Consider the following 17,269-nt stretch of genomic DNA (forward strand, 5'->3'; position numbering starts at 1 on the left):
AAAACATGGGAATGAATGAGATCAGGAGCACATTATGAAGCACTACTCTCAGGAAATGGAAATGTAACACTAAGTCTAGAAGATGAGAAGTATTTGGCAATGGTTATGTCTAGTAATTATATTTTTCTACTCTATAAAGTAGGAAGGCCAGTGAACTTTGACAGGTATAAAAGGCTTACAGGAGCTATGTAGTATATAGTTCTTTTAAATACAAACATTTTAAGATATTTAAGAGGAGTCAAAATTAGTAAAAGCCAAACTCACATGCCATAAAATATGGGTATTTTATTGCAGCTCAGAGAAATGAAAACATCAACAACAACAAAACAGAGAACACACCCATCTTTCTATACACCATTCTAATCCAACTGACATTTGGAAACCCAAAGCAGATACATATGTATAGATGCACATACATATTTTCAGATTTTAGTCTCATTGATGTTCACATCTTCATTCTCGTTTGTTTTTTAGTAAATTCCCTTACAAGTCATCAAATACATCATACTATTTCTACTTCTGCTGTCTCATCAATCCTTTCATATTGTTGGATTGCATTCACAATTTGTGTTTTCATCACTTACTTGACTGCACATTTGAAGAGGTTAGCGAATCACTTCAAGGAACAGTCTAAGTATCAGTTGCCCAGTACATGATTTTTTTAAACCATCATTTACAACTTCACACATATTGCGGTTCTCTATGCTGTCTCTCTGTGCAGTCTATTTCAGCTTCTAGTGCTGTACATATCTACATCTTCTGGATGGGACTGTCCATGATCCATAAGCTTTGGGTCAGATATAAACTGTTTAGTACCTGAAAAATAATTAAAAACAAACAAGTCATTTAGCAAACTTAGTTTGGTACAGAGGACTTAGCAGTGAAATAAGTGATAATTTCTGTTGACAAGGACCTAATATGGGTGAAACACAATATCTTAATATATATCAGATGTATATACATATATATATGTATATACAATGTATATACATATATAATGTATATACAATGATATATATATATATATATGAATGATATATTTAATGATGTGTGTGTGTGTGTATAAAGCAGGCAGGTACATATGGAATTGTTTGAGTGACTTATAGTTTTACACAAGATAGCCAGGAAAGTCTTCTGCAAAGGTGCTATGTAAGCAAAGAACTGAAGGTGTTGAGGGGTATGTGTCCCATTGGTATGTGTGGCTAATGGCTACCAGGATGAGCATATATCAATTGAAATGGACCCAGGGCATACCTGAAAAACTAATGTGGCTCAACAAAGCAGATAAGATGATGGGGAACAATGAGTGACATATGATCAGACTAGGTCAAAAGCTATCATTTTTATTTAAGATGAGAAGCTACCAGACAATTTTGAGTAGAGAAGCGACAGGTTGTTTTATAAGATCATTCTTGCTGCTGGGCATTGGTGGCTCATGCCTGTAATACTAGCTACTGCTGGAATCCAGCCATCACTTTGGGCAGGAAAGTCCATGAGTGGTTAATCTCCAATTAAGTACTAAAAAGCTAGAAGTGGAGCTGTGGCTCAAGTGGTAGAGTGCTAGCCTTGAGTACAAAATCTCAGGGAACTGCACCAGAAAAATGAAAGAAGGAAAGAAAAAGATAGAAAAAAAGAAAGAAAGAAAGGAAAGAAAGAAAGGAAAGAAAGAAAGAAGAAAAGAAAAGAAAAAAAGGAAAGAAAGAAAATAAGAAAAGAAAGGAAAGGAAGGAAGGAAGGAAAGAAGGAAGGAAGAAAGGAAGGAAGGAGGAAGGAAAAAGAAAGAAAGAAAGAGAAAGAAAAGAAAAGAAAAGAAAAAGAGAAAGAGAAAGAGGGAGAGAGGGAGGGAAGGAGGGAGGGAGGGAGGAAGGAAGGAAGGAAGGAAGGAGGAAGGAAAAAGAAAGAAAGAAAGAAAAAGAAAGAAAGAAAGAAAGGAAAAGAAAAAGAGAAAGAGGGAGAGAGGGAGGGAAGGAGGGAGGGAGGGAGGAAGGAAGGAAGGAAGGAAGGAAGGAAGGAAGGAAGAAAGGAAGAAAGGAAGGAAGGAAGGAAGGAAGGAAGGAAGGAAGGAAGGAAGGAAGGAAGACTCTTGGTTATGGAGAAAAGATACTGCAGGGAAGCAAGGGTGGAAGCAGACATTCCAGTGAAGAAGCAGTTGCAATATTCCAGGAGAGATGCTAAGGGCTTTAATTTGGGTGACAGCTGTAGTGGGGGGTGACAAAAAAGGATTAGACCTTATAATTTTGAAGGTAGAATGGGCAAGATTTCCTAAATGGATTGAGTATGTTGTGAAAATATGTTGTGAAAAGGAAACTAACCCCAAATCTGAAACAATGGAGCTGGTATTTACTGAGATAGGACAAAATGTTAAAGAAGCAATTTTGTGGAAATGCAGATGTTAAATTTCAGATGTCTTTCCATTTCCTAACAAATGGGGTGATGTCATTCTTTCTGATGGAGGCATAGAATTCCATTGTGTATATATATCACATTTTCTTGATCCATTCATCTGCTGAGGGGCATCTGGGTTGGTTCCATATCTTAGCTATGGAAAAGAATGATGCAATGAACATAGTTGTGCTAGTAGCTTTAGTATGGTCTTGTTTGTGATCATTTGGGTAAATGCCCCAAAGTGGGATTGCTGGATCAAAGGTGAGCTCTATGTGGAGTCTTTTGAGGAACCTCCATACTACTTTCCAAAGTTGTTGAACAAGTTCACACTCCCACCAGCAATGCAGTAGGGTTCCTTTCTGGCCACATCCCCTCCAGCATCTGTTGTGTAAGTCAGGCCCAAAGAAGCATAGGTCCCATGGTTTCCCTTATTTGAAAGGTCAGATAAGATGATGTTAAGCGAAATGAACCCTCAAATAGGGACACAAGTGGTTTTTTCTTTCTTGTTATTGTTTCTAATGTATTTCTAAGGTACCATGTGATTTTTTTGTTGCTTTGTGTGTCCCTCCCTCACAGTATAATCCCTGTTTTCACTGTATTTGATGTTGGTATCATTTGGGAAGAGGAAGGGAAAAAGTGTTTAAATAGGGATACAGGTTGACCCCTTGCAACAATGAGATGTACAAGATGTTATGTTCAAAAACGAACTTTACAATTTAGGTGGGAGGTTGGGGGTGTGGGAAGGGGTGAGTGTAGTTGAGGAGGTGGGAGGGAAGGGATGGTAGGGGAAAAAACAAAGGAGGAGGCAACAATGCTTAATAAAAAATGTACTTCTTACCTTGCTCATGTAACTGTAACCCCTCTGTACAGTATTTTCACAATAAAAAACTTATTTTAAAAAATTTCAGATATGTTGCAACAATGAGAAGTACAAGTTGTCATGTCCAAAACGAGCTTTACAACGTCGGTCGGGGGGGGGGGGAAAGGGGGGGGGAAGGAGAAGGATTGGGATTGGGGGGGAGGGGGAGGCTGGGAAGGGAGGTGAAGGGTAAACAGAGGAGGAGGCTGCAATGCTTGGTAAGAAATGTACGCATTATCCTGCCCATGTAATTGTAACTCCTCTGTACAGTATGTTTACAAATAAAATAAAATAAAATTAAAAAAATTTCAGATATGTTAAATTTGAATTGCTTGCTAAATAAACATCTGCATATCAATACTGAGTAAGTAGCTAGCAATGTGAGTATAGTGTTCAGAAGAGGTATTGACTGGTTTATAAATTTTATATTCCTAAACTAATTTATAGATAACCTTTAAAACTATGGGATTATAGGAGACTGACTACAATCAAGGGATTACTTCAAGGAGTAGGGAGTTAAATCTGTATTAGTGATGGATTTCATGAGAACTGCTTCATGGATTTAGCAATGTGTTTATCAATGGTGAAACTGATCCAATGATTGTATGTAGTCAGAATGCTATTTTCATGCATTATTTCACACATGACCTAAACATTATTTTTATACAGTCACATATGCAGTAATAATATACTGGTCAATGACATACAGCCTATACAAAGTCAGTCCCATAATAATATAACTGAGCTAAAATATTTGTAGTACCTAGTGATGTCACATGCAACTCCAATACATTACACATTTGGAGTGATGCTGATGTAAACAAAACTACCCTCTGGCAATCAAAAGTATAGCCATATATAATTCTGTAAGGTAAATAGTACTTGATAATGATGATAAATGCTGTTACTGAATTACATGCATAAAATACTATGTTTTAATGATTATATCAAACTTTACTCCTGCTAGTTATAAAATGCTTACTATATCAGTATGTTATTTGAAGCCAGCTGCAGTTTTAAATACTTTGCTTTCACCATATCTCCTGATTGTAGTAAGTAGCCATACTGAATCCTGACCTAACCATTTAAGTTTGTCTAAGTACACTGTGATGTTGGCACAATGGTGAAATCATCTAATGACACATTTCTCAAAATATATCCTTGTTCTTAAGCATTGTGTGACTATGTTATAGTTATTACCCAAATAAATTTTAATTCAGAGAGTAACTTTACCAGTGTCATTCAGCTGCTAAGAGGCAGAGTCAGGACTGAAGCCAAGTTCATATAAACCCAACACAACAACCCTGGTGCTTCTGAAAATAGGAGTTATAGTAACAAACTCATATTTTTTTTAGTATTAAAGATAATGGATGCCTAGTGGTGCATACTGTGTGCATGGTGAGTGGGAATGAGATCACTTTTTTTTCTGTGCTGTACCTGGGTGCCATGCCTGTGTAGAACCTGGGCACTGTCTCTGAGCTTTTTTTTGCTCAAGGCTAGCACTCTACCACTCTACCACAGTGCCACTTCCAACATTTTGGTAGTTAACTGGAGATAAGATTCTTGTGGAGTTTCCTGTCCAGTCTGGCTTTGAACTGCAACCCTTAGATCTTATCTTTCTGAGTAAACTAGGATTACAGGTGTGAGTCACTGGCACCCAGTGAGATAACTATTTTTTATATTTGCTTTATAATATAATAGTAAAAGTATTTCTTCTGAAGTTAAAATTTAAATATGCTTTTTTTCCTCAATGTGACTAATGTGTAAATGATTTCTTACATTTCTGAGCCATACTTTTCCCCTAAGGAATGATTCATTTTCAGTTATTTCTTTTTGCTTATTTCTTTCTTAGGACTTCACATTTGCCATGCAGCCACTCTTTCAGTTGAACCATGCTTCTAGCCCTGTTTTTGCCCTTTTTTGGTGTGTGCTGATTCTGGGGCATGAACCTAGGGCTTAGATGCTGTCCTTTAGATTTTTTGCTCAAGGGTGGCACTCTACCACTTGTGCCACAGCTTTTTGGTGGTTATTTGGAGATGAGTCTCATGGATTTTCTTACCAGGGCTGGTTTCAAATTGTGATCCTCAATTTTAGCCACTAGGATTATACTCATGATCCACTGGTGCCAGGCTCCTTGGTTATTTTTGAGGTAGGATTTTGCTTTATGTCTGGTCAGCCTAGGCTAAGATTCTTCTACTTGTGGATGATATGTGCCACCACCAGACCTAGCCAGTGGTTGATATGGAGTGTCACAAACTTCTTTGTGCTCAGGCTTTCCTCAAAACGGGATTACAGGGAACCATAGTTACCAACTTTTCATTTTATAAAATAAATGAGGGAGAAAAATTACAGTAGAATGCTTTATCTTATACCTGTTTTTACTTTAACTTTATGTCATTTTTTAACTATCCCTTTGGTACATGCTGGTAGTGGGGCTTGAACTCAGGGCTGTGAGCGCCTCTTGGCTTTTTGGTTCAATGTTGTGCTCTACCACCAACAGCTATACTTTCAGTTCCTATGAATATCTTTTTTAGAGACATTTTAGATTTCATAAACTGTGATATACTTATAAGTAACATGAGTAAACATTAAAAATACAACCAGGTCATAAGAGTTCATTACTCATAACAGCACTGTCATTCTCCATAGATTAGGAATTCTTAACCTCAGGTGCATTTGATGGTCTATTTTGGACTCAGGATATCCTTTAACTGGGTTGGGGAAATTTTTTGATAGTTAAAAATGATTATATATTACTTTCTTTAAGTAGTTGTATAAAGGGGTTACAAATCTAAGTGTCAGTTTATGAATACAATGAATCTAGAGGGATGAGGAAATATGTCTTCATCTTCACTAATCTGAACATAGGCATTTTATTCAGTAACAAATATAGGCAACAAAACCAAGCAGTTTTATAAGTACCTTACATTTTACATCACAAAGAAAACACACATATATTTTAAAATCGCATTATAGTTACTACCTTATACTATGTAAAATTACTGCTACATGAAAAATAGTCAGTATTAAATTCTATTATTACATATTATTGCTTTCTACATTTAAAGATAACCAAGGTAATCATATATTACTATGTGCTTTTTTCATTTGAAAACTACTCCATGAAGGGGGCTCATTACAAAAAGCTTAAGAGTCCACCATTACTTTCGCTCTCATCATGTTTTCTCAAATGCATTTCAAATGCCTCCTGCTGGAAGTAATTGCTCAGTACAAGTGAAAAGTTTGCTTTTATCTCCAGATGTGATAATTTTATGTATCCTTTTTTGTTTTTTTCTCTATCGGTCCTGGGGCTGAACTCTGGGCCTGGGCTCTGTCCTTCAGCTCTTCAGTTCAAGGCTAGCGCTCTACCACTTGAGCCATAGTGCCACTTCCAGTTTTTTCTGCTTATGTGGTGTTAAGGAATTGAACCCAGGGCCTCATGCATGCAAGGCAAGCACTCCACCACTGAGCCACCTTCCCAGCTCCTATGTGTCTTTATATATCAACAGTTTTTAGTGTAAATAAATTTGCTAAGTTCTCTACTGCTTCTGTTTACTTCCTCAATTTATATTCTTGTCCAGAATCTGGCCAAAGATTCCGTTCATTTGAATTTCCTGGATTGCAAAGGTCTTTTGCCATTAGAACTCCATTCCTCAAAATTCTTGAAAAGGTTTCAAGATTTTAATTTATCCACCCTTATGTAAGATACTACTAATTAGAGAAATAATTCCTTGGAGAAATTTTCCTAAAAGAAATGTTTATAAGCCTCATCTCTGGAATTTAGATTTATAATTTTTAGGTAGAGTATAGGGTTATTATGAAAAAAAAACTCTCAAGTAATTGTAGTTCACTTTGATTTAGATTAGTTAGCCTAGGACATACAATTTCTATCGTTGAAAAGCACTATCTCAGTGGGGGGGGGGGAGACTGGGGGTGAGAAAATGGGAGAAAAACAAGGGAGGGGTTAACAATGTTCCACAAGATATATATTCATTACCTTATGTATGTAGTTACATTTTGCCAAGGTGAGGTACAGAGGGGTTACAGTTTAACCCCTCTGTACCTCACCTTGGCAAAATTTAAAAAAAATATAAAAAGAAAAGCATCATTTCATGCTCATCAAAGGAATTAAGGATTGTACTTTCTGTTAAATATTTTCAACAGGGAAATATTTTCTTGAATTTCAATGCTCTAGGCATTATGATGCTTCCCTTTGCCTTGTTTTTTTTATCATGATGCTTCCCTTTGCCTTTTTTTTAAATCATGTTTCTGTTCTGTGATAAGAGTTTTGTGTTAAACTCTTTTTAGGGAATGTTTTTTTGCTCAATAGCTGGAACTCTACGACTGTGGCCACAGATATACTTCCAGCTTTTTAGTGGTTAAGTGGAGTTAAGAGTCTTATGGACTTCCCTGCTGGGGCTGGCTTCAAACCACAACCCTCAAATCTCAGGTTTCTCCTAGAATTACAGGCGTGATGCACCAGTACCCAGATTTTAGCAGATTTTTTTTTAAAGGTGGTGTTATCATACAGAGAAAAAGAATAAAGATGTGTAAAATTATAAGATAAATGATTTATTATTTCAATAGCCTTTAAATAAAAACTATTAACAGCTTTCTAATTTTTTGTTATTATAAAGGTGATAGACAGAGGGGTTAAAGTTATATAAGTTAGGTAAAGAGTACATCTCTTTTTGGACAATGTCACCGTTCCCTCAATCTCTCTGTTTTCCCCCTCCAGCACAGTTTTGTGCTAGTTAACTGGAGATGGGATTCTTGAGGATTCTTTTTTGCCTGGGCTAGCTTCAGACCATGATCTGTATTCTCATTTTCCTGAGCTGAATTAGCTATACAAATGTGAGCTACTAGCATCCAGCATCTTCCTTTCCCTTTTCTCTTTAAAGAAGAGAGAAACACTTACCATCTCAATCTAGTTAAGGCATTGATCTGAGTTTGGATGAGTTATAGCTTTAGTGAGTCAGTCATTAATCCTCTGGTTCCTTCCTGTTTTTTAGGTATGGCACTCCCAAGTTTCTGACTGACAAGTTGATAAGTTTCCTTCTCCTTAGCACTAAAATTTGGTTTTACCCTACAGAGGTTTTGGATCGTGTGTGTGTGTGTGTGTGTGTGTGTGTGTGTGTGTGTGTGTGTGCGTGTGTGTGTAAGCGCGCGCACCAGTACTGGGGCTTCAGGGCCTGGGAACTGTTCCTGTTCCTTAGCTTTTCACTCAAGGCCAGCAGTCTATCACTTGAGCCACACCTCCACATCTGGCTTTTTGGTAGATAGATATTAGGTAGGCATTATTTTGGTTCCAAGATACTCACCAAGATACTCTAGAATGAATAAGCACTTAGAAAACAGTCTAGATCCTTTGTATCCTTTGGGACTATGGTCAACTGTAGTGTATTACCTGTGCAACTTGTCATGATTAGCAAGGAAAACCAACAGAAGAAAGTAGCAAAACAAATCAGGCTTGCTATTTGGTGAATTTATTTATTATTATTAATATATTTGTTTGCTTTTTAGTGTTTTAGGGACAGGATCTTGCTGTGTAGCCACAGCTACCTTCAAATTCACTCTCCTTAAATTCACTATTGAATAGTTCCCCAACTGATAGAATTATAGGTCTGTGCCACCAAGGTGCACCCACGTGATAGTTTTTAAATGAGAGAGGAGAACCTTGAAATAGACTAAATACTGGCTTAAAATTAGGAAATCTATGAGTAATGGAAAAATTTGTACTTTAGTATCAGGAAGCCCTAAGCTAAGTTGTATGATTGGGAACAAAGTTATTAAGCTCCTTGTCAGTGCTTTCATCTTAAAATAAGAGGTACTGATATCTCAGAGTTTTTAATTGTTTGGCGTTGTGGGTAAAGACTGAATAACAATAGACTTACAGCACTGGGAAACATAGTCCATGCTTGAGAAAGGGTAGAGAATATTATTGTTCCTATTTTTCTGTCCTGTTAGTTGGTCCTATCTACACTGTTCATATTGGCAAACCAGGGACTGGTAGGTTCATGGGAATACATGGTTGAAACGGTATTCAACATTCTGCTACATTCTTTTTGATCATAGTACAAATCATTGTAGTATTTTCTCAGAAACTATAACTGCCACTATTTGGTCCCACAAAGTATTAATTACCAATATTGAGTATTATTAATGATAAATAGAATTATTGTTATTTCTATTTGATACTGAAATTTCTCTTGGTACCTAATGTTAGTAAAACTATGGATTGTGGAAACTTAGACTGACAAGTAAACTGACATGTAAATAGCAAGAGAAATGGAAGCTGATATGTATTTATGTCGTTGTGATTCATACATGCAAAAATTGATAAAATCTAGAAAGGCACATTTTCCTCCTCCTAATAAAATAGTTCCCATTTATAAAGTGCTATTAAATGCTTCACTCAATCAACCTGTCAGTTCTCCTCTCTGCCCTCATACAGAAAGATCTGTGTTATGAATATGTGGTAGTTATAAAAATTCTAGATCTAAAGTCCCTCATAATCTAAAAAGAAATAAAGTACACATATAACTAAGAGAATACATTTATAAAGAAAACACATATTCAAACTTTCAACTATAATGCTATAAAAATAGCTAATAAAAAATGAAATTGAATAATTCCAAACAAACCTGAGGTGAATGCTGATTTGGTCTTTGTTTTAGAGTAGAGTTCTTTGGGTAAAGGCACTGAATGATTCAGGACTTGAGTTGTTTTTGCAGGCATTTCTGTTTCATTGGGGCTTCCTAGCTGTTTACAAAAAAAGATGTTTTTATTTAGAAGTTAAACCATTTTATTTATAAGACAATAGAATATACTAAAATGATATTGTGCCAAAGTATTGCTATCGTACTCATTTACTTTCATTTTCTTCTTTGGTATCTGAGTAGTAATACCATTACAGGCCTAACAGGAGCCAGGCAAAATTCAATGTCTACTTTTCTTGTCCATTTAAACTCTACCTTAGTTTTTTCTTTAGGTTCAGAGAGTGATTCATTTTTGCTGCTTGTTGCCCACAACGATTTAACAGCTCCATAAATGTACTGGCTGGTCGCATATGCTTTCTTCCCTGTAATCTAATTCAAACAAAAAGTGAGTCAGATATGCATTTTAAAGATAAAATAAAAAGATTTAAAAAATTCCTATCAGGTATTTTATATGAACATTTAGATCACAATCAATAATAAAAATATCAATGTCTAGATAAAGTATAAGTAGGAAACCTTCAGTGTTCATAAATGAGGGAAGAAGGAAATGAGGAAAAACTTGGGTGCTCCAAAGCTGTCTGTTCTGAACATGAACATGGGCTAAAAATAAAACTGGAACTGAGTAAGTGGCTCATTGGTACAACACTCAACACTTGCCTAGTGTAAGGACCAGAGTTTAATGATTAGCATTGTAAAAGAAAACAAACAAACAAACGGAAACTCTTCAAATCCTAGAGAGCCTTTAGATTTAAAAGTAAGATCACCAGAAAATGACAAAAAAAACCCAAAACCTATGATAGACATTTAAGGAAGGTGTTTCTTTTTTCCAGGTGGTTTCAAAACAGTCTGTCCATGTGTGTATATGTTCTTAATCTCAAAACCCTCTGTAATCTATCAGTTGGCTGCTCCTGGAATTATGTTAATCTCAGCTGAAAAGCGGCCAGCCGATGTAATTTTCTATTAATTAAAAGTTGAATTTTATACAGCCCAACAATGGAGTGCTATTTCTCCCCATATATTCTAATTCACTATCTCTGAACTTAAATCCTAAAGCCTGCTCTTATATTGTTCAATTGTATTTAAATAAATTCATTTTATTTGTTATGATCATGTAATTAAGAATGGTATTTACCATGCTGAGCTGCTAATATGATTTTGCCAGCAGAAGAATTGATATGCTGGGATGGGGAGGGATTGGAGAATGATGATCAATCAAGATGCATTGTATTTATGAACTGATTTGTTGAATGGTAATTCCTTTGTACAACTACTTAAAAGTATTGATATTGAGCATATGTATCTGAAAATTAAATGTTGAAGGTGCTGTGTTATATTTAAATATTGTAGCACTGAGAGTTTAAACAGATGCTACATTTTCTATCACATTGAAGAACTTACCTTTGCAATTATTACTGACTGAGCTGGGTAGCAAACAGTTGCTCCTAATGTAGCCAGTCCTAGTGGATAGGCCATTTTCTTAAACCTAGAACCTAAGAAATGCAAACAAATTACCCAACTCTAAATACATGCCACCAACCTGAGCCTTGATGCTCTTATTCTTTCCTTTCCTTTAAGATGTCACCCTCTGTTAAATTACTCTTTAGATAATAATACCAATTAACATGGTACCTAAAATACCTCCAAGGCTCTCAATTCAATCAATAGCTCTTAGCTATCAGGTCTAATGTCAGAAAAATGTTCTCAATTTAATATTATCTACACAAAAGGAATCGACTTTTCTTCTTTTTTTTTTTTAAAAAAAAAGCTAGGTATTTTCATTTCCCAAGAAGCTTAAAGTTTTAACATATTTTTTCAAATATCTAACAAAGCAAGATATTAAAGAATTAATTGACCACTGTGCTTGTGACACCATGTTTTTAAAGGGAAATGGACTGTTTTATATGTTCTTAGATTAAGTACTTAGGAAGGTGAAAGAACTAAATGACTATTCGGCATATAACTCCTTCATGTCAGTGATTTGGAACACTAAAGTAATATTTAAAGCAATTTGACATAATGCACTGCAAAAGTGCTTAACTAAGCATCTGACAGTCATTCAACACATTTTTATACAAAACTTTTCCTAAAAAATATTTGCCAATTTCTTTGAATTACCCCTAGGTGCGGGAAGAGAAATATCATATCCTCTCTGTATGCCTTTTCCCTCATCCCCATACCACTCATAAATATGTCCCTGAACCCTAGAAAGTTCTGTAGAATAGCTGGAAATCCACCACTAAAACTCGGTTCCACCAGACTTGTTTTAAAATGATACATCTCCTAGATGCTTTCTGGTTATCTTGGATACTGTAAATATGACTAGGTAATTAGATGATGGGTTTTTAAACTGGTGCAAGTACTATGTTTTCTCAGATGACTTTTGCAAACTCTACTTTAAAAAATTGCCATTAGGTGCTGGTGGCTCTTGCTTGTAGTCTTTGATACTCATGAGGCAGAGATCTGAGGATAGCAGTTCAAAGCCAGCCCAGGCAGGAAAGTCTGTGAGACTCTTATCTCCAATTAACCACCTAAAAAGGCTGGAAGTAGTGGTGTTAAACAAGTGGTAGAGTGCTGGACTTGAGCCAAAAAGCACACAGAGAGTGCCCAGGCAGGAACTGAGTTCAAACCCCAGGGCTAGCACCAAAAAAAAAATGAAAGAAGGAAAGAAAGAAAGAAAGAAAGAAAGAAAGAAAGAAAGAAAGAAAGGAAGGAAGGAAGGAAGGAAGGAAGGAAGGAAGGAAGGAAGGAAGGAAGGAAGGAAGGAAGGGAAAGGAAGGAAAGAAAGAAAGAAAGAAAGAAAGAAAGAAAGAAAGAAAGAAAGAAAGAAAGAAAGAAAGAAAGAAAGAAAGAAAGAAAGGAAGGAAGGAAGGAAGGAAGGAAGGAAGGAAGGAAGGAAGGAAGGAAGGAAAGAGAAAGAAAGAGAAAGAGAAAGAAAGAAAAAAAGAAAGAAAGGAAAGAAGGAAGGAAGGAAGGAAGGATGGGAAAGGAAAGAAAAAGAGAAAGAAAATTGCCTATGTGGCATATCAATAAAGACTAAGGTGAAAAAATAACTGGTAATGTCTTCTGGTAACTGCAGTTTAGGGAAACCTATAAACCAGAGATATTTTATTATCTGGCTCAACCATTATCAAGGAAGTCTTTTTTGTTGTTGTTGTTGGTCATAGGGCCTGAACTCTGGTCCTGGGCACAGTCCCTTAGCTCTTCAGCTCAAGGCTAGTGCTCTACCACTTGAGCCACAACACTACTTCTGGCTTTTTCTGCTTATGTTGTACTGAGGATTGAACACAGGGTCTCATGCATGCAAGGCAACTACTCTACCACTGAGCCACCTTCCCAGCTCTGGAAGTCTTTTATTAACATCATGGTTATGAAAGACTGTGTTTGGGAAAAATATGTAGAAAAGCTGTTTCAAATTCTAGTGTAGTTTTCCTCAAAATCTAGAATATGTTTATTGTGGTATGGGTTGAAAGGGTCTAGGTTAACTTAAATATATCCCAATTAGTTTCTTTAGTCGTACTCATAATTATTGTAATGTCTATTGTTTATGTCTTGAATTTACAGTCTCAATATCTCATGAATAAGTTCCTTTAACTCAACCAAATCCCCTTCATTATGCTGTTCCTGAACTTGGAAGGACAAATTTTTCTTGTTCGATGTTAAAAGTTGAAAACAGAATTTTCATCTTTTTATCTAATACAAAAAGTCAGTCTGTAGCTGGGTACCAGTGCTCAAGCCTATAATCCTATCTACTCAGGAGGCTGAGATCTGAAGATTATGGTTCAAAGCCAACCCAGGCAGAAAAGTCCCCATGAGATTCTTATTTCCAATTAACCACTCAAAAACTGGAAATGGTACTGTGGCTCCAAGTGGTAGACTGCTAGGCTTGTGCACAAAGAGGCTTGGGGACAGTTCCCAGAACCCAAGTTCAAGCCCCACAACCGACAAAAAAAGACAGTCTGTAAGATAATATATTTGATTTAGTTTCAACAGTCCTATTATAATAATTTGAGAAGGACTCTAGATAGAATCACGAATTAGTGCTATATATTAATAAACAACTAAATGATTTCATTTCTTTAGACCTCTACCTATAACAGAGTTAGATAAAATCAACATCTTTCAAACATTTTGCCATGACTCATATTAAAACCAAATTTAACATGATTATCTACAACATATTACACATACATATAATTCACTGAAACAAGTGTCAAGATATTGGGTCTGGGAAGGTGGTTCAGTGGTAGAGTGTTTGCCTCGCCATGTATGAGACTCTGAGTTTGATTCCTCAGCACTACATAATCAGAAAAGGCCAGATGTGGTGCTGTGGCTCAAGTGGTACAGCACTAGCCTTGAGCTGAAGAGCTAAGGGACAGTGCCCAGGCCCAGAGTTCAAACCCCAGACCACAAAAAAAAGAAAGAAAAAAATGTGTCAAGATATTTACCCATATTAAAATACAAAGCACTGTGATACTTGGTATTCTCTTCTATTTTATCTTTTTCTATTTATTTTTTCTTCTTTTATTTATTTATTTAGCCAGTCGTGGGGCTTGCTGTCCCTGAGCTTTTTTTCTCAAGTATAGTGCTCTACCACTTAGAGCCACAGTGCCACTTCTGGCTTTCTGGTGGTTAATTGAAGGTAAGAGTCTCACAGACTTCCCTGCCTGGGCTGGCTTTGAACCATGATCCTCAGAACTTAGCCTAAGTAGCTAGGATTACAGGTATAAGGTACTAGCGCCTGGCTCTGTTTTTACTTTTAATAAAATACATCTCGAAATCTATTATATTTATTTCACTACTTCCTAGTAGTTTGAGACATGGAGTCTGAAAAACACTGGTTACATTATTTCAGCTCTGACATCTAGAAACATGGTGAATGATCTAAGGAATACTTTCTCTTACAAACTTTCTCATAGGACTATTAGTTTCTAACTGAGAAATCAGGTAACAAATTTTGGACAATTTTCTTCAATAGTTGAGTTGGAGAAAATGGAAAGTTGGATACAGGGTAACAGCAAAGTTAAACAGACATCATAAATTCTAGTGCTGTCTAGTACACTAGGGTGGCTATAATTCATGATTACCTATTATCTACTTTATAAATAACCAGAAAAATAGAGCTGAAAGGTCCAAACATAAATAAAGAGATGGTCAAAACCAAAATTCACTTAAGGTGAGGTGGGTGGAGGAATAGAGGATGATTACAGTCATAATATTTAATGTGCATGTGTGAAATTGGAACCAGGCATCTTGAGATAGATGTGGTTGGGAAGAATGGCAGGGAATGATGAAAGGGGGTGACATCGGTCAAGATGCCTTGTACTCATACACTGACCTGTTGGAACCACTTTGCACAACTATTTAAAGATAATAAAAATAAACAAATGATATAATGCAAAGAAAATTCACCATGGCTTATGAAACAGAATTGCTTAACATGTGCAGAAAGAAAAAGAGTTATCAAAGCATTCCAAGACTGTTCTCATTTTAAAGGCCTGCTAGCAAGGCTGGCCTCTGGCTAGCATCGAGAATCCAACCAGTCAGCAGTTCTGTATAATGCTATAAACATTCACTAAATAACAACAATGACTCATGGTACCTAAACTATTAGTACAAATTAGTACCTAAACTATTAGTACAAATAATGTGGTTTATACTGAATATCTTGCTTTCCCCTCATGCTATCCTTTTGTAGTTGCACTTTTTCCTCACTCATAACCCCTGGCATCCAACACTCTGTTCTTTCCCATCATTGTTTTATCTTTCTGAGAATGTTATCTAAATGGAATAATACATAGGCTGGCTTCTACAACTGAAGGTTGTTATATGTCAGTAGCTTTTTCCTTTATGCTGCTGAGTAGTATTCCTTTGTATTGATGCACCACAATTTAGTTTACTCATTAATGTGTTTTAATATTTGGCTTCTTTCCAGCCTTTCATGATTATGAGTAAAGCTGTAACAAATAATTATATACAGGGTTTTCATACCAGTTTTTCATATTATGCATAGAATTTTGATCACCTAGGAAACATGATCAAACTATTATCCAAAGCAGCTATATCATTTTGCATTTTTTACTGGCAGTGTATGAGAGTTTCAGTTCTCTATTCCAGACTATATTTGTTATTGTCAGTTTGGATCATAAACATAAATACTGCATTCTAAAGAATGAAAAGTTTCACAAGAAATATTATTTAATATAGACTCTGAGAGCAAAATTTAGAAATTAATACACTCATTGAAGGATAGAATATATTTTTAAAACCTACCTTTTCTTGCTGAAACCAAACCTACCAATCCTGAAGCTGTAATCACACCCATTTTGGGAAGAAAATCTCGAGGAGGATTTTTCAAGTAGACATAAGCATCTCAAAAAAAGTTAAAATTAATATATAAATGACTACAGGTATACATTTTATAATACAGAAAGGTTATAGATTTGTTTAATAATGGTAGGCAATAAGGTACCAGTGAATGGTTGAAATACACTTCAAAAGATTTATTCAAAATGATTTTAGCAGCAACCTAAAAAATTTACGATAATAGATACTCATTACAAAATAAAATTTGTTATAATTGATTTAGCAATTTTTGTCTTTATGATACTAACACTTATTACTCTTTAAGGAGATATGCTAGAAAACACAGCTTAATATGAATTACTATAAATTTCTGATTGTATAAGTACTATATTCCTATAATAAATAGTTCTGCCTTTATCTGTTCACACTGGTAAGATCTATTTTAAAATGAATATTTTTTGTTAAACTACTCAGTGGGCCTTTCTTGTCAATAACCTCAAAGTAGCCATTGATTGTGGTTAAAACCAATGAGCAGCATGAGGACTGAGACTAGACAAAAAAGAAATAAACATTAAAAAATAAAATCCAGGGGCTGGGAAGGTGGCTCAGTGGTACAGTGCTTGCCTTGTATGCATGAGGCCCTGGGTTCAATTCCTTAGCACCACATAAGCAGAAGAAACCGGAAGTGGTGCTGTGGCTCAAGTGGTAGAGCACTAGCCTTGAGCTGAAGAGCTGAGGGACAGCACCCAGGGCCAGAGTACAGGCCCCACAACCAACAAAAAATAAAAAATTCAGATATTTTTCTTTTTATATATCTAAATAGTTTCTGATTCCTGAAATGCATCTTCTACAATATATTGTATATATATGTAATATTTAATACTACTGCTAAATATTGATGAGGGATAGTCAGATGTGCTAGTGTCCACCTTTAATCACCAGGACTCAAGAGGCTAAAGAGGACAATGGGTTGAGGCCAGCCTGGGTCACATGAAACCTTCCT

At 35.9% G+C, this 17,269-nt stretch overlaps 1 protein-coding gene across 2 annotated transcripts in view; it reads right to left on the reverse strand.

Annotated features, from left to right (window-relative positions):
• Window positions 1–265: 265 nt before the first annotated feature.
• Window positions 266–17,269, reverse strand: part of Apool (apolipoprotein O like) — a 67,471-nt gene continuing 50,467 nt past the window's right edge. For both annotated transcript variants that reach the window (XM_070040120.1, XM_070040121.1), the window contains exons 5-9: window positions 16,234–16,332; window positions 11,362–11,453; window positions 10,219–10,332; window positions 9,889–10,006; window positions 266–816 (exon numbers count right to left, since the gene is read on the reverse strand). In XM_070040120.1, coding sequence (XP_069896221.1) covers window positions 728–816; window positions 9,889–10,006; window positions 10,219–10,332; window positions 11,362–11,453; window positions 16,234–16,332 — 512 coding nt within the window. In that variant the 3' untranslated portion in view covers window positions 266–727. The remainder of the gene's footprint in view (window positions 817–9,888; window positions 10,007–10,218; window positions 10,333–11,361; window positions 11,454–16,233; window positions 16,333–17,269) is intronic.

This window comes from Dipodomys merriami, unplaced genomic scaffold, assembly GCF_024711535.1.
Source record: "Dipodomys merriami isolate MVZ:Mamm:240054 unplaced genomic scaffold, mDipMer1.0.p SCAF_3, whole genome shotgun sequence".
NCBI classification, from domain to species: Eukaryota; Metazoa; Chordata; class Mammalia; order Rodentia; family Heteromyidae; genus Dipodomys; species Dipodomys merriami.